The 21,698-nt window shown below is 42.9% G+C and overlaps 1 protein-coding gene across 1 annotated transcript in view; it reads left to right on the top strand.

The window, feature by feature from the left end:
- SCFD2 (sec1 family domain containing 2) overlaps positions 1-21,698 on the top strand; it is a 397,018-nt gene that overhangs the window by 341,719 nt on the left and 33,601 nt on the right. The window contains exon 6 of the mRNA XM_052641944.1: positions 6,824-6,969. Coding sequence (XP_052497904.1) covers positions 6,824-6,969 — 146 coding nt within the window. The remainder of the gene's footprint in view (positions 1-6,823; positions 6,970-21,698) is intronic.

Here is a 21,698-nt window from a genome sequence, read left to right as displayed (position 1 = left end):
TCTGTCCGTGGAATTTTCCAGGCAAGGATTACTAGAGTGGGTTGCCATTTCCTGCTCCAGGGGATCTTCCCAACCCAGGGATCGAACCCACATCTCTTGTGTCTCCTGCATTGGTAAGCAGATTCTCTACCACTGCGCCACCTGGGAAGCCCAAGATGGTAGGGGATACATTTAAAAGATTATATGATATATATGTGATAAAGCACTTATATAAGAAACACTCATGAACCCATCACCCCCTCCCAAAGGGTTGCTTATTCACTCACCCCCTCCCCTAGGGGTAACCACTTTCTGAAGCTTGTATTTACCATTTTCTTTCCTTTTAAAACAGTTTTATCTCATATGCACGTATACCCAAACCATGTAAGTTTAGTTTTGCTTGCTAAAGAGACAAAATGAATTTATGCGGCCAATTGAGGTAGTTCTTTTAAACTAGCCTTCCTGGGACATGATCCACTTATGCGTGGAGGCTGCACTTGCTCAAACCCATCTGGGAGCCCTTTGTTTGAAATTTCCTGTAGAGACATTTTTATCAGCTCCTCAAGAATCATGGCTGTTGCTTTATGGCATGTTTGGTCTGATTCATCTTTTTCCCGTCACCTATTTTCCTCATTCATTTATTTGAATGAGAGATATTTCATGAGTTCTTCTATGAACAAAGACTCTGTGTTGGAGACCAATGGAGAACCAAGTAGAGCCCTGGCTTCCCTGGAGCTTGTCCCCACCCCTCCCCTCCTGCCCTCCTCTGTCATTTGAACAATAACTAGAGGCCACAGGCTAGGAGACTCCAGAACCCTGAGCAGAATCCAGTGCACCAAGGGGCCATGGGATCAGCCTGGGCTAAGAGCCTGAGGGGAGATCTAGAAGGGACTTCTGAAGGTGGTCCAGTCTCCATGAGCTGTCTCCAGCCTTTTGTGGCCTCATCCGAGTATTTCTGACCCTGATTTTCTTAGTTAGGTCAGGCACACTAATAGTCTCATCCAAGCATGTTTATGTCGGCACCTGCTGAGGAGCCCCTGCCGTGTGGTGTAGATCAAGGATCCTACAAGGAAAAAAAATCAGGCCAGTAAGATCTAAAGGCTGAAAACTCAGATTTTGGATGTTTTATGTTAGAAGAACTTAAAAGCCACACTAGATCATTATATAAATATTAGATTAATGACATAAATACATTGCCTATATAGTATAAATATGAGACCTTAGAAATATGTTATGTATATATATGTTTCATTTATTGTATATGCAGTATAATATAAATTCAATGAATATAAATAATATGTACATCTAATTCATGTGTTCTCAACCAGCCTCCACATGACCCATTCACCCAAATAACTTACATCCTGCAATCCTTCTGTGAAACAGAATGACTCATGCAGAACTGTGACCCCTGCAGAGCTCGAAGCAGCCTGCCTGTGCCTGGGCATATCTGCTCTTCCTGGTTTAGGCGTGTGATTCCCGGGAGCCAGTTGTGTTTGTTCCCAAACCTGCCTCTGCTAATTGTAATTTTTATTAAGTTGCAAACTCTAATTAAATGTTCTCTGAGAAAATATGAATTCAAAAAAAATTGTTTCAGTGAAAACCAAATTGAATGCTTTGAAAAGCATTTAAAGATGAGTCATTTTAAACATGCTTTTGAATTAAGTCTGAACTAGGTGATTATGGAAGATTGAAGGGAAAAGCAAGATTAAAATCTAGAAGAATTCTGCTTTCAGATTGTGCTTCAGGGGTCTTCAACTTCTTGTTCCACTTTTAATGGACTAAAACTGGAAATTACACCTGGTATGTAGTGGTTTAAAAGAAGAAAAAAGAACTCTAATCAGCAGACAGTACTCAAAGAAAAGACCTTGGCCTTTTCTTGAAAGATTAGTGAATAAATAGACCCTTACATTTTTTTAAATGTATTTGTAATTGAGTAATTGTTTTAAAATGTTGTGTTGGTTTGTGCTATACAACGTGAATCAGCCGTAAGTATGCACATGTCCTCTCCCTCTTGAACCTCCCTCCCTCCCCTCTAGGTTGTCACAGAGCACCAGGCTGAGCTCCTTGCATGCACAGCAAATTCCCACTGAATATTTGTTTGACAATGGTAACGGATGTGTTTCAGTGCTCCTGTCTCAATCGTCCCACTCTCTCCTTCTCCCGCTGTGCTCACATGTCTGTTCTCTTATGTCTGTGTCTCCACTGCAGCCCTGCAAATAGGTTCATAGTTTATGTTTTAATTTTAAATGAAACTGTACATACACACAAATACACATATATGTCTATGTGTATACATACATGTGTGTATGCATGGAAGAGAGATCAATTTTTCATGATCCCTCCCCTGTGTTAAATGACTCCTAACACCTACTGGTCCCAAGCACATTTGAAAAGGAGGGCTTCTACTATAAATATTACCGGGACTGCCCTACATAAGAGTGGTTTTACACAGTCTCCCTAAGAGATTTCAGATGTGACACCACTCGCTAAGGTTTATTTGGGTTTTTTATTGTGTTTGGTTTTGTTTTCATTTACCAACCTTTTATTGAGAGCCATGAAAAAATGACTCCATCTTTAAAACAATGGCTTGAAAAGAGAGAAAAGGCAATGTCAGACAGCCGGATGGATGAGGGAGGTCATGACCTCCCAGCACTCTCTCCTTTCTGGCAGTCTTGCCCTCCCAAGCCAACCCTTTCTCTAACTTCCTGGGGATCCCACAGAGGTGGGTCCCCTGCTGCCAAGGGTTTGCAGAGAGGCAGGAGGGCTGGATACAAATTGGAAAAATGGGCCTGATGTTCTCAACCTTGGGCTGGAAGAAGGATGAGGAGGCCATCTTTGGATAATTTGGGTCCAGATAAGAAAAGAGCCTCTTGACCAGGCTCCAATGATATTCTTTGACTCTAGCTTTTCCTACTCAGATGTGAGGGAACTTTACAGCTGTGAAGAGAGTAATATCTCTAAATAGGGAGGCATTTCAAGTCCTGTTCCAACCATGCTCCCCAGCTTATCCACCCACAAAGGTTCCGTGTGTGTGTGTGTGTGTGTGTGTGTGTGTGTGTGTGTGTGTGTGTGTGTGTGTGTTGGAAGACCTTAGGTGAGGTGCTACATCTCTAATCCAGACTGAAGCTTTGGATAAGGCAGCCTCCTGTTGCAAGATGCTTTTTTTCCCTGAATACCTAAGAAATAAAACCCAAAGTCTGGAAGCCAGGCTCTTTTGAAAAAAGTTCCCCTCACCCTGGAAAGTTTAAAATCTGCTCCATGCAAGAACCAAACAGAAGGGGTAGGCAGACTGGAGAGGGGTTCAGTTTCATTTCAGCCCTCCCAAAAGGATCGCTCAGCTACTCAGCTTGCTCTCCACTTTAACTTTGTTGTTGCCTGAACTGTGGGTCCCTGCAGCACTCACGGCCATGAAAACTGCTCTCCTCCCTCTGCCCAAGGAAAGCCACTTCAGTAAGCGGAGACGGGTGAGAGGGGCCTGGCGAGGGCAGACCTGGACACTGGAGCTCTATTTGGTTGCTTGGAGAAGTAACTGGACCCCTGCCTGAGATTGCCAAGCCCTCCAGAGAAAGGAATTGCAGGGGCATGAGTCATACCCCATTTTAGACGAACTCAAGGGTGCCCTGGGGGTTGGGGGCCTCCCTTATCAAGAAACAGGCAACTGAAGTACACAGATTGTGCTTGGCCAAAGGCTAGGATTAGCTTCTGCTTTATTATCTATTAAACTAAGTGGATTAAATGAGAATTGACTGGAACTGTACACTTAGTGTTCCCTTACAAAACACCGTTATCTCATAAGCTGGCTTAATGGAACAGGCTGTCAGGGGCTTCTAAGAAGTAACTGAATATAGTGCCTTACGGGACAGAGATCCGATGGAGGGTGTGCAGCAGTCCTGGGAGATCCCAAGATCCCACACTTTGTATGGATGCAAAAGACAGGCCAGGGGTATAACTGCAAACCACACTATTAGCATCTACCCCCAGGGATGGGCCCACATCTTCCCAAGAAAGGCATCTGCCACTCATTCCATTTTAAAAGCACTTCTAATGCTGGGAAAGATTGAGGGCAGGAGGAGAAGGGGACAACAGAGGATGAGATGGTTGGATGGCATCACCGACTCAATGGACATGAGTTTGAGCAAGCTTCCAGAGATGGTGAAGGACAGGGAAGCCTGACGTGCTGCAGTCCATGGGGTCGCAAAAGACACAACTGGGTGGCTGAACAACAAAAAGTGCTTTACTAGCCTTTTATATATGTGGCCTCCAGCACATATGAAGGCAGTAGAGTGGAGTGGCTAATACGACTCTCTTGGGAGTTAGGCCACAGGCTTTGCATTGTAGCTTTACTGCTTTCATTGAGTGACCATGTGTTACTTCTCATGGCTCAGTTTCCCCATCTGCAAAATGGGAGTAATAATAATAGTACTTACTTCATTGGGTTTCTCTGGAGATTAAATGAGCTAATATCTATAAACTTCTTAGAATAGTGCCTGATGTAAGTGGTTATTTAGGTGAGCTTTAAGTGATTATAGCTTTACACAGAAAAAGAATTCATCCCATTTCATAACTTTTGCACCCACATCTCCTTTAGCTATTATTAGTTGCAGCATGAGTTTGGAATGAGCTGCTTTCACAAAGGAGGTATTCTGAAAGGCAGGAGGCAGTGTACATGGAAGAGGTCAGGCCTGTGATCAGAGGACATTTTGCTGGATCTTCTTTGATCCACATTTCTCGTGTGTGTGTGTGTATGACTTTTCTTTATAGGGTTTGGGTAACTGAATGTAAACCCTGCTTTTGGTGAAGATTGATATAATTATGAAAATGCTCAGAGATGATAAAAATGAGACTTTGGTGTCCCAGAAGCATGTCCATTGTAGAGCACTTGCTTTGAGGATAACAGACACATCAGAACGAGATGATGGTTTGGAAGAAGTTGCCGTTGTGCAGTTGATTTGAACAGTGGAGAATATTAACTGGTTGTCAGGGAAATTTTAGTTTATTTATAAATTTAGGAGTTTTTTCCCAACAATTTCTTTGACAGTTTTATTTTTCTGTTGGGTTTGAGTTCAGTTTACTTGTAAACATTTCTATCAACAACCTGCTCCACAGTCAACCTGCCTCTTTGGAATTACACAGCCTTTGCTTAATCTAATTCTAATGTATAATCCACAACTTCCGCATGTAGTTTATTATTTTCAGTACTCTACAATCCAGGATATGGTTTTATCCCTCTCAGCCTAATGGAAGAACATTATCGTCCTCACTTTTCAAAAAACTTGAAAGAGACCAAATAAAAAATTGTATAAACTGTTGTTGTTCTTGATGTTTAGTCACTAACTCATGTTCAACTCTTTTGTGACCCCAGGGACTGTAGCCCCCCAGGCTCCTTAGTCCATGGGATTTCCCAGGCAAGAATACTGGAGTGGGTTGCCATTTCCTACTCCAGGGGATCTTCCCAATCCAGGAATGGAACCTGTGTCTCTAGCATCTCCTGCATTGGTGGGCAGATTCTTTACCACCGCACTATCTGGGAAGGTCTAGGCTGCCTGTGTTCAAATCGCCCTGGAAGCTCTGGTTTCCTGTGACAAGGGTTGAGTGCAAGTACTATATTTGAGAAGATGTCCCAGGCAGTGTGGTCAGGAAGTAGGGAAGTGAGACAAGGGGGGAAGGAAAGCTCAGTAGTGAAGGCATTCATGAGTGAGTTACTACTGTGGGCAACTAGGACTCAGCCCTACCACCCCCTCCCCATCAGACTATGGAGACCACAATTCAGAATCGTTCCAACTGTCTCCCCAGTTGTTACTATCCCCCCAACAACAATTGTGTTGTTGCTTCTGAGTGCTGACTTCCATGCTTCTAACCAGAAGAAGCCCTCAGACAGGAAGAGAGACACAGACACAGAAACAGATACAGAGACAGGCGTGCAGGTACTTGAGGAAGGACACAGAGGCCCTAAGATCTGCTCTCCAGACCTACACACGGCCCGCAGTGACTGAGCCAGTGTGGGCCGGGCATTGTCAGCGTGCTAGCGGCAGTGCTCCTTAATCTCTCCGGATCTCATCTCTCTTATCCTTAAAATAGAAAGAATAGCTCCTGCCTCATAAGGGTGATATGAGGATTGATGAATTCCTATATCTGCAGTATTTCAACACCCCAAAATTCTCATCTTAAGTCTTTCTCTATTTTTTGAACTTCTAACTTACCATAGTCATTCCTCTTCTGAATAGGCTTCTAACAAGATAGAGGATAAATCCATCTATTATAAGTTTCAAAAAGAAATAGAACCATTCCCGAGAATGGTCTCCGTATAAGGCCCCCTTTGTGTTTGATCAGCTTGGAATGGTTGCCTTTTGAAATACGCCGTATGCTTTGTTAGCACATTAGATGCCCAGCCCAGCAAGTTCTGTTATTGGAGCAGCTCTATGAGCTTGCTCGTTCTGGCTGTTCTATTTTATGGAAACCGTTGGTGGGATTCAAGTGTGAGCGGCTCATCCCAGTCCTCTGTTGTATTTTCCTCTATGTCTCCTCCTCTTTTCTCAGAGCTGTTTTCTAAGGATAAGACCCTAGGGAGCTTTCTTTTTGTGAAACTTCTACAGTCTAGGGGTTGAACCCAGTGGCTGCAATCCCGGGCAATTTTGAGTTCTACTTCTGTCAAAGGCATTTATACTCAGTGTGTTTCCTTGCTCAGGGATGATTGAAACAGCCCAATTGGTGAACAGCCAGGGGGAAATAGGGTTAAAAAAAAAAGAGGAACCCAACTATGTTACATGGAGCTCAGCCTGTCATGATTAAAACTCAGTTTAAAGATTTGTTCACCCAAGAAAATATCTCTGGACTGTTTCAGGCTGTGACTCTTCAATTAACCTGACATTTCACAAATCCAAAAGTGCTGTGGATGAACTCTTCACTTCGCTTCGGGATATTGCTGGAGCTCGGAACCTCATGAAACAGTTTAAGTCTGTATATGTTCCTGGAAATCATACCCACCAGGCAAGTACATATGTTTTAAAGTAACCGGCTAATCTGTGCTGTGTTTTTAGGATTCAGAGACTAAAAAAAAAGTTTCCATGTTAAGCTGTTTAAAATGAAGGATTTGTTCAAGATGAAACCTAAGGCTCTTCTAGTCCAGAGTTCTGGATTCCCCTGAATCTGAAAGCTTCCCAGTTTATTTGTACCACAGGCTTAAAGCCGTGAGATGAGCAATGGATTGGGGGTCAGCTCTACTTTGTCAGTGGCCCAGACCTGTCCTGTCACCTTAGGCAAGTCCGTAAGTACTAGATGAGGGGCTGGCTTTAGACAGTGCCCAGGTTTCTGGACCTAACAATAACAGAATTACCGAGTAATATTATGCAAAGAAAATAAAAGTTGATGTCAGCAAAAACAGTTGTTATTTAAAACGCCCCCATCACTTTATGGGCTTCCCTTGTGGCTCAGCTGATGAGGAATCTGCGTGCAATGCGGGAGACCTGGGTTCGATCCCTGGGTTGGGAAGATCCCATGAAGAAGGGTAAGGATACCCACTCTAGTATTCTGGCCTGGAGAATTCCATGAACTGTATAGTCCATGGGGTCACAAAGAGTCAGACACGACTGAGCAACTTTCACCTTCACCACTTTATAAGGAGAGTAGGAGAACCTTACAAGGATGTTTTGAGTAGGGAGTCGGAAAATGGTAAGAAAATCCAAGATGAATGGGGTAATTACTGTACCACACCTTGATGGCAAAGGGAAGAGGGAGGTGGCAGAGTGAGGCACAGAAAGACCCAAAGGGAAGATAAAGGGTAAAGAAAGGCTAGAGCCATCGAGGCTGGGTAGTCTCTGTTAGACAAGGAGGAAAGTGATCAGGTTGCTGGTGGCCAAAGATGAGCTTTCAAGGAAGAGAAAATGTTTCTGACAGAAAAGCTCATTATGTTTTGGTGTGGAGTGGATGAAGGAATCTTCTCTCCCATCTTCCTATGAAATAGTCCACAGAATTCACTCTGTTTGCTAAGGCTTTCACGGAGAGTTAAATGAGCTGTTAGTGGGGACTATGATCCAGTGAGGGGTTCAGCTTCAGGGTGCTGACTCTCCAAGGTGGGCATGTAGACAGGAGCTGAGGTTACCCACTATCACCTGGCGACATGCAGGTTCTTCCTCCCATTTATTCATATAGTAGCTGATACTTGAAGAGCCCTGCATTTGGTTCCCCTTTGATCCTCACGCAAGTAGGCCAGAGAGGTATTATTATCAGAGACCTAGGAAGGCCGCAGTGACTTGCCACAGGCACACAGGTGGCCAGCACCCGACCCCGTGTTTGCTGCCAACACAAAGCTTCCAGTCACTGCACCATGGTTCTCATGGAGGTTCTAGAAATACTAACTGATGGTGCTGTGGGTACCTGAAGTCACCCACCAAGACACCGAAGACCTTAGAAACTGGCACTCAACTTAGTAATATAAGTTCCCATTCTTTGTTCAATGATCTAAAAAAATACTGATAAAATCACTCAGATAATTGATCAGTTGTAGTTTTGTCATTTAAAAAATTACCAGTATTAAATATGGCAGTGTAGACCGGTTCTACAAGATGTGATGGAACTGAAGATGCATGATGAAATTTGCATCTTCAAAGACTGTTGAGAGGCAAGTGGCTGCTGTCATTAACAATGGGAAAGTAACCACTAAATTACTAAGGTCTTTTCAGTTTTTTTTTTGACCATCGTGGTGGCTGATTTGGCCAACTTCACATAAACATGTTATCTTTAAATCTTGAGCATGACAAAGACAATGATCAGCTTCCTAGACTTTATCTCCCTGCCACCAACTCAGTCATTTCCCCAGACCTCAGAACCCTGTCTGAGCAGCCATTGCCTTTGGAAAATGAACTCTCCCTTGTTGCATACACTTCCTGTATAGTGAGTCCGTAATATTATCAACTCATTCAGCAAAACTCCTAAAGGTCCATGAATGGAAGTGGGGGCAAGGCAGACAGTATATGTGTATCTTGAGGGGATTAAATAATATTAATCCAGACACCAAGTGAAGTGCTATGCAACCAAAAAGTGAGATCTATACATACTCAACAATGACTGTGTTTGGATCCTTAGGTTCTACTTGGAGAACTCAAACAGTGGTTTGTGGTCTATTGGGTGAAAAGTGTTGTAGATTATTCTGTAAAGTGTTATCTTAATTTTCTTTTAAAAAACAATAAAATAAAAAGTATGTGGGTATGTATACTTAATAAGTATTTAAAATTTTAGGAAAAATGTATAATGGTTACTTATGGGGAATAGGAAGGGTCGACTGGACAAGAAGGAACTCTGGCTTCTTGCTTTATATATGTAGAGAAAGAATTTTTGATGGGATTACAGATAATTTTTACCTGTTTGGGCTTTTCAATGCCTTTTGGAGGTAAAGAAATACTAAGTCACAGGTGTAAGCCCTGTGAGGACAGGGATTTGATCTGGTGCGTCTACTGCCATAGTTTCCCTGCTATAGTGGTATCATGCACATAATAGATGCCTGAGAGATGTTTTGGGGTACATCCTGAATGCACTACATATATTTTTATCATTTTTTGGAAGAGTCGTTGGGACAAAAATATATACAGATAGAAAATAACAGGTGTCCAGACTAGAAGCAGAGTCCAGCTCCATCTAGCTTTAAAGATGGACCTTGGCTAGGCAACTTTCTGTCCATCTCTTCTCCCAGTTTGGTCCTCAGCTCTAGGAAAAATTAGTGCTTTCTCTCTAGCTCCATGCTGTTTCTACACATCATTTAGTTTGGATGTCCTGGGCTTCCTGGGGCACTCAGGAAAGACATAGACCTGGTCTGGCGAGGGATTCCTGCCTCAGCTCTGACCAGTGCTGTGTATCTGGGCTCCCTCCCCTGGACCTTGGGGCCCTACTCAGCCCCAGGCTTCCTCCCAGAGTACCTTTCTCCTGCTCTGATGCAAATGGGTTGACTCTTAGAGCCACTCCTCTTTACTCTATTAGCTAGAGGCACTTCTTATTTAACCTTCATCCGTTAGCCCTTTGGATTAATGTTTTGGTCACAGCTCAGATATAGAAAGCAGACACGGCTCTCATCATTTTAAAGAAAATGTGATTTCATATAAGGAATTAAGTACCTGTAGTATCTGAAAGAACTGGAGAAGTGGGATCTAGACCAGGTATGTAGAAATGAGCCCCGAACATCATCACACACTTGGATCCAAGAGAACCAGTACCTCTGCCACAGCCAGGGGAGTGGGCATGGTGCCACCACGAGGCTGCCATTGAATCTCTTGGCTTGAAGAGCATGCCAGCGAAGCTGGAGACAGCTTCTGTGTTTGCTCATCCTGATAAATACACAGCCCAGCTCAGTGCTTGCCACCTGAGGGTAAAGGGGTAGGTGGATGGATCCTGGACTATGGGTCTAATTCAGAATGGTATTTCTTACGTTCTTAATTCTAAGTGAGAGAGAGGTTAGCATGTAGGTTAACATCAGCCTTTGGGTTCATAACCCAGCTCTGCTCCTTACTAACTGTGTGACCTTAGGCAAATTACTTTACCTCTCTGAGCTTAGTTCCTCTTAGCTACTTTTATTAGCTCCTTCATAAAAGTGCTCTGATGATTAGGTGAGTTGATACATATAAGGCTTTTCAGGACACAAGCCAACACAGACCGTGCTATGTAAGTACTGGCTGTAACCAGTGTTATAAAGGATGAAATAGACCTTCTCTTTGTCCTCTTTTGTAGCGTTTCATTGATTCCTTTGTTAGGAGATGGGCTACACAGAAAGGGGGTCATTCTCAAGTTGACTTTCCCGTTAGCTGTGACATATGGTCAGAATTTACTACTCATACCCCTTTGTTTGGAAAAGTCATGTTTGTCCATAGACTCTGTTGACCGGAAACGTAAGCCCCGGTTTTGCCTTTATAGCAAGCCTTCTTCTGCTTTCGTTTCTGACTACAAATGTTCCAGTTTAATGGGAGGCTTAACCCTCTTTCTGAATGTCAGCGTTTCATGTGCTGCTGTTCCTCAGATGACTCAGGGCAAGGAGCTTAAGAGCCCTTTCAGACAAAATACTGTATGACTCTTGCTTGACTGGCTTTGGCAAAACTCTCAAAGTGCTGTGCTGTGTTGGAGGAAACGTCCCACAGATGGGTACCATCTTCTGTGCCTCTGGCGTGTTGAACAAGAGCCTTTAGAACCTGCAGGGCCCAAGGAGGCTCAATTCATCTTGTGCCTGGTGAAATAGGGCCTCTGAACAGTCTGTAGGCCCAGTCTCTTCATCAGCAATCCCCAGCCCTAGCCACCAGCTGTCCTTTTTCAAGTGCTAAGCTCTGTTCTTCCTCCTGATTCTATCTACCTAACTCCAGACCTGCTGACATCCTTTTTGAAAGCATCTACGTGAGATAGCGTAAACCCGGGGCCAGGGAGCTTGACTCTCTCCTGCAGCCTAACTTCTAACTGCCTGTGTGTGAATTCAAGCAAGTTGATTAATAGCTTTGGGCTTTGATTTCCTTATATTGAAGTTAAAGGGACTAGACTGAAAACTTTAAAGGTCATCTGCTTGTGGTTTGAGGGATGGAAGGATGGATGGATGGATGGATGGACGGATGGATGGATGGACGAACAGATAGACGAATAAACCACTTTTTAATCTCCAGAACAAACCATTATCCTTAAGAAGATGAAAGGAGGAAAAAAATCAGTCATAGTATATAGCGAAAGATTAAATAAGCCATGGAGTAGTCAAAGCCCAAAGCCAAGACCAGTTTTGAACAAAAGTTTTTTCTGTGCGATCTTGGATTGAAACAAAGTAAATATCCTCTGTACGAGTCTAGTTCTCCTGGGAAGTTGATTGTTTAGAGTCAGTTTTGCAGAAAAGAAGCATTTGCAGCAGAAAGACTAAGAGGGGCCCCGGCTGCACCAGTATCAACTAGCAAAAGCCAGAGTCAGCAGCACGACTGAAGGGATATGGTTGTGGCATCAACAGTTTTCTTGGAAACTGATCTCCTTGGCCATCTTCATGTAGCCAAATTTAAGAAGATGTTGGAGTTGGTTTTTCAGAATTGTCTCTGACTTATGTGTAATGTCAGAAACTGTTGCTGTGCTCAGAACCTTTCTTCAAGGATTGGAATCAGGTCAGTAAGAACCTTCTGGACTGAATCATACGTTATCTCCACCATGAAAAGGAACCAAAGACATAGAAACAAGTGTTTTATTTTTCATATTCTGATTAACTATGGGATATTAAAAGTCCAGTTTGTTCTGGAACAGATACTGGCCGTTTAATGACAAAAAGAGTTTCTATTTGTTTTGAAACCTCATCTATTTCATGTGTAACACCCATGGAGGTCTCGTTAGGTTCTGCCAAACCTTCAAGCTAGCCTCATGAGACTGTCATACAGGGCCACGTTGTGATCTCCACGGCCCTAAGCATGTTTGCCTTCATGGCTCTCTTCCTATATTAATATATATATATTTATGTGAATAAATATTTATTAAGTATTATATGGGGCTTCCCTGGTGGCTCAGATGGTAAAGAATCTGTAGCTTCAATCCCTGGATTGGGAAGATCCCCTGGAGAAGGACGTGACACTCCAGTATTCTTGCCTGGAGAAATCCCTTGGACAGAGGAGTCTGGCGGGCTGCACTCCATGGGTCACAAAAAGTCGGACACAAGTGAGTGACTAACACTGAGACTAAAGTATTATGTAATAAAATTTATAAATATATTCATTTGAATATATATGTTGAGTATATAATACATGTATTTATATGAATATTCTTATATTTGCATATGTTCAATTGTGTACATGTAATTATACAGTTACATTGGTATAGAGACAAATCTATTTATATTATGTATCAAAACATTATCTTTCACCTAAAAGTTCATAATTTTCTTCTGATTTTAAAAGAAATTAATACATTTCCATGGATTGCTAACAGTCTCATGGGCCCTAGGCATCATGCATTCTGTGCCTACTGCTTCAGTCATCTCTGTGCTCATAGCCCCCACTGGCACCAGTCTGCCCAGGATAGGAACATAGCTCACCCATAGGCAGCAGTGGGCATTTTTCTGCTCTGGAGTAACCGTTGTGCCCATCCATGAAGCAGTCCATGCAGCTACCCAGGAGCTGTTTGGTTTGGTCCCAGAGTGACAGCTGAGGGGTGAAGGAACTAGACTCACAAGGAAGGAAGGGTCGGGGCAGGAGTCTCCTGGCTTAAAACTCTCATATCCTATAGGAGCCACTTTCTCTGAACCAGCTCCACAGACATGGTTCTAGCATTCCTCCAAGGGACATGCCAATTATACAAGGGTCATTGTACTCAGAGAAGCCCAAAGCCCTGACTTTCTGTCCAGTATTTATAGTTCTCCCCATCTAATGCAATTTACTAAGCGGGGGTCATTTTTATCATAGGCAATCTTGCTTGGCTAGAGTTTGACATTCTTCCCTTATCAGGTTTCCAGGGAAACAGAGCTCAAAAGTTAACCAAAGGTCAAATTCTTATGCAGAAGGGAAAAGAGGTTTAATAATCCTTTGCCTACCACAAGCAACCTGCCAGTTATTAAGGAAATAACTAATACTTCAATTCAGACTTTGCTGTATGTCTGTGGTAGAGACAGGCTATGTGGGTTCCCCAAACTGTATTTCTGTTTCCTTCTGGCACGATTAGACCACATTTTCCAAGTTCCCTTGCAGGTAGATGTAGGTTTGTGATTAATTCTGACCCGTGAACAATGGGTAGACATGATACAGATCACCTTCACCCCATAAAAATCTCTCTGGAAATCCTCCACACTGTCTCTCTTTCATCCTCAGTTGATGAGATGCAAAGGCTTCCATGTGGGATTCCAGAGCCCTAGGGGGTGGCAGGGGCTGCTCAACAGCAGGAACACGGATGTCTGTCTGAATGATTGTGTAGAGCATAGACCCCCTACTGCCGGGACACGCTGAATGTGGTAGAAGCAAGAAATAGGGATGAATTTGTCTGTGTTTTTAATCCCTCTCCTTCCCCGCTGAAAGATGAACTGCCAGTGAATGTTTGATTAGGAAAATTAAATTATTCTCGTTAACATCTCATGAAGTCAAACTACGCAACTGATCTCCCCTCTGTTCCTCTCTAACACATGAGGAAAACTGAACAGGGCCCTAGGGAAAGACATCTGTCTTCCCATCACCCCCTTCTATGGGCCTTTGCTGAGAAGTAAGCAGCTTCTGGCTGAATAGAAAATTTCATAATAGTTAGAGGAGTCTCATCTAGGAAGCTACTGCCAGGGCTTTCCTGGGGGCTCAGTGTTAAAGAATCCACCCACCAATGCAGTAGACATAGGTTTGATCCCTGGTCCAGGAAGATCCCACATGCCGAGGAGCAGCTAAGCCCACACGCCACACCTCCTGAGCCTGTGCCCCTCAGCAAGAGAAGCCACTGCAACGCGAAGCCCCCCCCACACCGCCCCTAGAGAGCAGCCCCCGCTCACCACAACTAGGGAAAAGCCAGGACAGCAAAGAATACCCAGCACAGGGAAAAAAAAGACTCAAAGTCTTAAAATATAAAAAAAGAAGATGCTACTGCCAAAGCCATTCATTCTAGTCAGATTTCAGTGACACGATTTGGGGCAGAAAAAAATCCAGACTGAGTAAGGAAGAAGTCAAAAGTTCTCATGATTAAAACCCTGATTGGGGAAACTAAGAAATGTGTTTGCTAACGAATCATGAGACAAGTATCGCTTTGAACCTGAAAAAGTCTTTTCCTAAATCGAGCTCTTTAAATGAACAATGTTATTTAGTTGTTCTGTGCTTAGTTGTTTTAAATAAAAATTTAGAAGTCTTTTTCTATATAATATTTAAAAGTGGCATAACATCTTTTTTTTTTTTCTTTACTGTGCTGCTCAGCTTGTGGGATCTCAGTTCCCTGATCAGGGATTGAACTTGGGCCCCAGCAGTAAAAGCACCAAGTCCTAATCACTGGACCGTAAATCACTGTAAATTCTCTCTCTCTCTCTCTTTTTTTAATTGAAGTAGAGTTGTTTGCAATATTGTTAGTTCAGGTATATAGTACATTGATTCAGTTATATGTATATTATTATTTTTCAGATTATTTTCCCTTATAGGTTATTACAAAATATCAAGTATAGTTCCCTGTGTTATACAATAGGTCCTTGTTGATTATCTGTTTTATATATAATAGTGTGTATATGTTAATCCCAACCTTCTAATTTATCCCTCCCTACCCCTTTCCCTTTTGATAACCATAAGTTTCTTTTCCATGTCTGTGGGTCTTTTCTGTTTTGTAAATAAGTTCATTTGTATCATTTTTTTAGATTCGACATATAAGTGACATCTATTTGTCTTTTTCTGGCTTCCTTCACTTAGTATGATAATCTTTAGGTCCATCCATGTTGCTGCAAATAGCCTGATTCTTTCTTGTGGCTGAGCAATATTCTGTGTGTGTGTGTGTGTGTGTGTGTGTGTGTGTATACGCCACATCTCCTTATTCTTTCTTATGGCTGAGTAATACTCTCTGTATGTGTGTGTGTGCATGTGTGTGTGTGTACACCACATCGCCTTATTCTTTCTTATGGTTGAGTAATACTCTGTGTGTGTGTATACACCACACCTTCTTTATCCATTCCTCTGTCAATGGACATTTAGGTTGTTTCCATGTCCTGGCTATTGTAAATAGTGCTGCAGTGAACATTGGGGTGCATGTATCTTTAAATTAACCATACTTATATCATTTAATGAGGTTTTGGTTACCAGTGAAAATAGAAAAAAGAAAAAAGCTGAAAGCAGTTTAAACAAGAAAGGTAATGTATTGGATTCTATGATTTAACGGCCAGAGAAGGGACAGCTTCAAGTGGTAAGGAACCATTGCTGGGGTGATGCTAACAGAAATAACAGAGAGGAGCAGGTTCCTGCTTGCTTTCCCTGCCTTCCAGTGTCCTTCCTGGGCTCCTGTGGGCAGATTCGAACAGATCTAGATGGCAAAGCACAAATATGGTTGGCAGGCCAGCCTCCCAGAACTGAGCATGGAAGAGAGGATTTGGGCTTGAGAGACAACAGCTTAATAACCATCACATCTCATTATAAAAAATGATATTTCAAAATTGCCATCACGGGGCTTCCCTCCCCACCCCCAGAGTTGGACCATAAAGAAAGCTGAGCACCAAAGAATTGATGCTTTTGAACTGTGGTATTGGAGAATACTCTTGCGAGTCCCTTGGACTGCAAGGAGATCCAACCAGTCCACCCTACAGGAGACCAGTCCTGAGTGTTCATTGGAAGGACCGATGCTAAAGCTGAAACTCCAATACTTTGGCCACCTGAAGTGAACAACTGACTCCTTGGAACAGACCCTGATGCTGGGACAGATTGAAGGCAGGAGGAGAAGGGGACGACAGAGGATGAGATGGCTGGATGGCATCACTGACTCAGTGGACATGAGTTTGAGTAAACTCCGGGAGTTGGTGATGGACAGGGAGGCCTGGCGTGCTGCAGTCCATGGGGTTGCAAAGAGTCGGACACGACTGAGTGACTGAACTGAACTGAACTGGGGCTTCCCTGGTGGCTCACCAGTAGAGAATCAACCTGCCAATGCAGGAAACATGGGTTTGATCCCTGGGCTGGGAAGATCCCACATGTTGCGGAGCAGCTAAGCCCATGTGCTTTAACTGTTGAGCCTGCTCTCTAGAGACTGGGAGCCACAACGACTGAAGTCCGCGTGCCCTAGAGCCCATGCTGTGCAGCAAGGGAAACACTGCAGTGAGAAGCCCCAGCATCACATCTAGGGAGTAGCCCCACCTCTCTGCAACTAGAAAAGCCCATGCAACAGTGAAGGCCCAACACAGCCAAAATAAAAATAAAATTACTTTTAAAAATTGCTCTCATGTGAGAACGTCATGTGAATGTCATAGGAGAGAGTTCAGTCAAGAGAAAAAATGAGTATTACAGAGGTATGAGAGGCAGTTCATTAAGAAAAGCACTTTGACTATTTCTCTGGATTATGTGATGTGCCTGTTATCTGTGACTTTTCCGTACTTAATTTGTGGCTGCTTTTCTCAATCTAAATAAATGTTATCTACACATCTTAAAAAATAATAAAACGTGTTTACAGCCCTGCCCAGTAACATTCCATGATCACAAAGTCCCAAGAATGAAGGTGTTAACGGAATAGCACTTCCAAATCTCTGCTCACCCTCAAGGGGAGGCTGACTCAAAGGGCCTTTCTCCCTGGAGCTGCATTCCGCAGAGCTGAGCTGAAAGTAGAGCAAGGGAGAAAGGGGATGTCTAACCCTCCACGCTTCCTTCTTTTCCTGTCTCCAGTCTACACAGGGGCTTCTGGGGCCCTGAGCACAGTCCTGTCACCCTGGTACCCTGTGCCTTGCACAGAGGGGGCCCCGACATAATGTTTTTGCTGGACAACAGGATGGCCTTTTTCCTATGCCTGAGCTCTTCTTGGGGTCACTACTCATCCTACTTACTGAAGGTGCATCCTATGGTGAGCAACAGCCTTCTTTTGGTTTCTGAAGGTTGAGGGGTATCCTCCCTCCTCTCTTAAATGTGTCAGCCTATGTGTATCTCTCTGGTTCTGCCCAATGTTAGTCTGTATACCTATAGGTAGACTAATAAAAGAAATAACTATAAGCTCCGGGAAAGAAAAGTGGGCTTTTTATTTATCTTCCCTTTGTGCTTTGTAACAGAATTTTATTAAGCTGCAAGTAGCAGAGATCTGAAACACAATGGCTCAAACATGCAAGGTTTCGTCTTGTCACATATGTAGGTTCTGATTCAGTCCATCTGTGCTGTAGTAATGCCATGAGTCTCCACTGACCCAGATTTCTTCCAGCCCTCTGCTCTAGCATCTCCAAGAAATGGTTCAGTTTTCCACAGTGGCTGCTGGGGCTGCCGCCATCTCTTTCATATTCCAGGCAGCAGAAAAGAGAAAGGGGAGGAAAGCTTCTAGAAGACCCACTCCCCTTCTCCTTGCATATCATTCTCCAAAACTTCTAGACTCAGCAGCAAGAAAGGCTGCAGAATGAAGTCTTTCAGCCAATTGATCATGTGGCCAAAAACTGGTTCTATTTCTAAGGAAGCAGTTGATGAATATTTGAGAAGTTAGCAGAGTATTGGCCAAAGGACTTCTCCTTGGAGGGCAGTTTAGAGAGATTAAAGTGTAAGAGATTAAATATCCAGAAAGGCTGAGATGGTAGAAAATTACTCAAGACAGTTTACTCGGGGAGGAGGATTTGGAAAATTCAGAGGCCATTCTGTGAACTTTTTTTTTAACATTGAAAATACATATTGGATTGTTTCAATTCCAGAAATATACCTGTTAATTTCTGAAGTTTTGGAAAAAGAAGAAAATAGAGTATCCCCCACTCGCAGAACCTAGCATTAGCCCTCGTTTACATTTTTGTGTGCTTTATTCCAACCTCTTCCAGACATAAATAACTTATTAATTTTTAACAAGTGAGGAAAAAAAGACTGTTCTTGATCTGTGGGAGTATGTGTGGGTGTAGATGTGTGTGTGTGGTAGTGTTTTAACTGTGCTTTGTAAAAAAGGAATACAGTGAAAAGACTTCTCCCACCTTCGTCTCTTGTCCGGTCCCCCACTTCATGATCACTGCTCATGGTGGTTCTGTATATCACACCTGAGTTTATTTTTTGCATGTTTCAGCAAGTGCAAACTTTCATATTCCCTTTGGCAGATTTTACACAAACGCCCATTATTCATACTGTTCCTCATCTTGCTTTCTCCACTCACAGTTTATTCTCACCTTGCTTTTTCCTATCAACACAGAGTTCCCCTCTAAACTTCCACAGCATTCCTTCATGGAGATGGATTCCATTTATTAAGCAGCTCCCTACTGATGGGCACATGAGTTTCCAATCTTTTGCTGTAACAAATAGACTTTTATGGATCTCATTTGCATACAGTAGCACATTTGTAGGATTAAGTTTTAGATGTGGGATTGCTAGGTCAGATGCATTCATAACTTTGATAGGTATCTCCAGATTACTCTCTGTGCTGATTGTAACAATTTACACTCCCACCAGCAGTATATGAGCATGTCTGTTTCCCTATGACCTCGTCATATATGAGCATGTCTGTTTCCCTATGACCTCGTCAAAAGAATGTATTTTCAAACCTCTGCGTTTTTGCCTGTATGATAAATTTTAAAAATCTAACTTGGTGTTACAGCTTTATAATGAGGAGGTTGACTTGTAGTTTTGTTTGTTTATAAAATTCCCTGTCTCTGCACAGTGCTCTCCCTTTCATGAGCATCTGCCTATGAGATCTCTGGGCATGCCATGGTCTGTTTGATTAATAAACAGAGGAGAGCTGCAGCTTCAATTCAACAGTTGTTATTTCTCCCTGCATCTTATCCCTGTTAAATGCACTAGTTGCCTTCTAGCTAAGTGATTGTTTAGGATTGTGATGATTTATACCCTGATTTACTTCTAAGATATTTCAAGTAAGAAAGTTGGAATAAGGGGAAACTAAGAGTAAAACATGACTGTAGGGAAAGCAGGACGAGGCCAGATATGAAGTCAGCACCCCAGATGTCCTCAACACTGGCTAGAGGTCGGTCACAGATCTGGCCAGTACAAAGAGAGACACAGTTCACCGCATCTCTGCAGCACTGGCTTTCCTGAGTCTGTGATAGATCACTGCATCTCTGCAGCGCTGGCTTTCCTGAGTCTGTGATAGATCACTGCATCTCTGCAGCGCTGTCTTTCCTGAGTCTGTGATAGATACAGCAGAGTGCTTTGAGGGTAGACACCCCTCTTCCTTCACGCTTCATGGTTTCACTGGGGTGCCATACAGAACTGGAGCAACAAAGGCAGCAACACGACTGGGAGGAAAGCAGTCCAGCTGATGGGAAGGGAAGGAGAGAGGAAAAGCTTGGTAGTAGGGAGACCCAAGGAGAGGAGGAAGGGAATTTGCTTAGAATACACATTGGTCAGAGGCAGCTGCCTCCAAATATTACCAAAACCTGGATAGATGTAGCACCATTTACCAAACTGTAGGTGTTGTAAATTCACATCAACTTAATTCTACTGAAATTCTTTTTTTCTTTAATTTATTCATTTATTTAACTGTGCCAGGTCTTAGTTGTGACATGTGGAATCTTTAGTTGCAGCATGTGGGATCTAGTTCCATGATCAGGGATTGAACCCAGGCCCCCTGCGTTGGGAGTGTCCAGGCAAGTCCCCTACTGAAATTCTTCTTGTTCACGTGGCATCCTTTCTCTAAGTCCTGACCTTGGTCAGATTTCTTTGGGGTAACTTGGCTTCTTTTTCTGGGCAAGTTGTACTTGGAGTTGACTTTTCTAGAAAAAAGAGATTGCTTTGGGCTTGGTTAGTGACAGTACATTGTAAGAAAACATTTGGGATCCTAAGGAAGGGAGCATAATTCTAAGGATGTTTAGGAAAGACCTGAGAGCATCTTCATGTCTATCTAAGTTGACAGTATTTTGCTTTTCAGCATACTTCATGCTGAAGGGAATGGCAAACCACTTCAGTATTCTTGCCTTGAGGACCCCATGAAGAGTATGAAAAAGCAAAAAGATATGACACTGAAAGATGAACTCCCCACATCAGTAGGTGCCCAATATGCTACTAGAGAAGAGTGGGGAAATAGCTCCAGAAAGAATTAAGGGGCTGAATCAAAGCGAAAACAGCATCCAGCTGTGGATGTGACTGGTGATAGAAATAAAGTCCGAGGCATAGAAACCTGGAATGTGAAGTCCATAAATCAAGGTAAATTGGAAGTGGTCAAACAGGAGATGGCAAGAATGAATATCGACATTTTAGGAATCAGTAAGCTAAAATGGACCAGAATGGGTGAATTTAATTCAGATGACCATTATAACTACTATTGTAGGCAAGAATCCCTTAGAAGAAATGGAGTAGCCCTCAGTATCAACAAAAGAGTCCAAAATGCAATATTTGGGTGCAGTCTCAAAAAACAAAAAAATGATCTCTGTTCATTTCCAAGGCAAACCATTCAATATCACAGTAATCCAAGTCTATGCCCCAACCACTAATGCCAAAGAAGCTGAAGTTGAACAGTTCTGTGAAGACCTACAAGACCTTCTAGAACTAACATCAAAAAAAAGGTGTCCTTTTCATCATAGGGAACTGGAATGCAAAAATAGGAAGTCAAGGGATACCTGGAGTAACAGGCAAGTTTGGCCTTGGAGTACAAAATGAAACAGGGCAAGGGCTAACAGAGTTTTGCCAAGAGAATGCACCAGTCATAATAAACACCCTCTCCCAACAACACAAGAGATGACTCTACACATGGACTTCACCAGATGATCAACACCAAAATCAGATGGATTATATTCTTCACAGTCGAAGATGGAGAAGTTCTATGTAGTCAGTGAAAACAAGACCGGGAGCTGACTGTGGCTCAGATCATGAACTCCTTATTGCCAAATTCAGACTTAAATTGAAGAAAGTAGGGAAAACCTCTAGACCATTCAGGTATGACCTAAATCTAATCCCTTTTGATTATACAGTGGAAGTGACAGATAGATTCAAGGGATTAGATCTGATAGAGAGAGTGCCTGAGGAACTATGGACAGAGGTTCCTAACACTGTGCAGGAGGCAGGGATCAAAACCGTCCCCAAGAAAAAGAAATGCAAAAAGCAAAAATGGTTGTCTGAGGAGGCCTTACAGATAGCTGAGAAAAGAAGAGAAGCAAAAGGAAAAGGAGAAAAGGAAAGATATATCCA

Source organism: Budorcas taxicolor, chromosome 6 (genome assembly GCF_023091745.1).
Source record: "Budorcas taxicolor isolate Tak-1 chromosome 6, Takin1.1, whole genome shotgun sequence".
Lineage (NCBI taxonomy): Eukaryota > Metazoa > Chordata > Mammalia > Artiodactyla > Bovidae > Budorcas > Budorcas taxicolor.
Note: the sequence above shows the minus strand (reverse complement) of the source record. Positions and strands in the feature narration are given on the sequence as shown.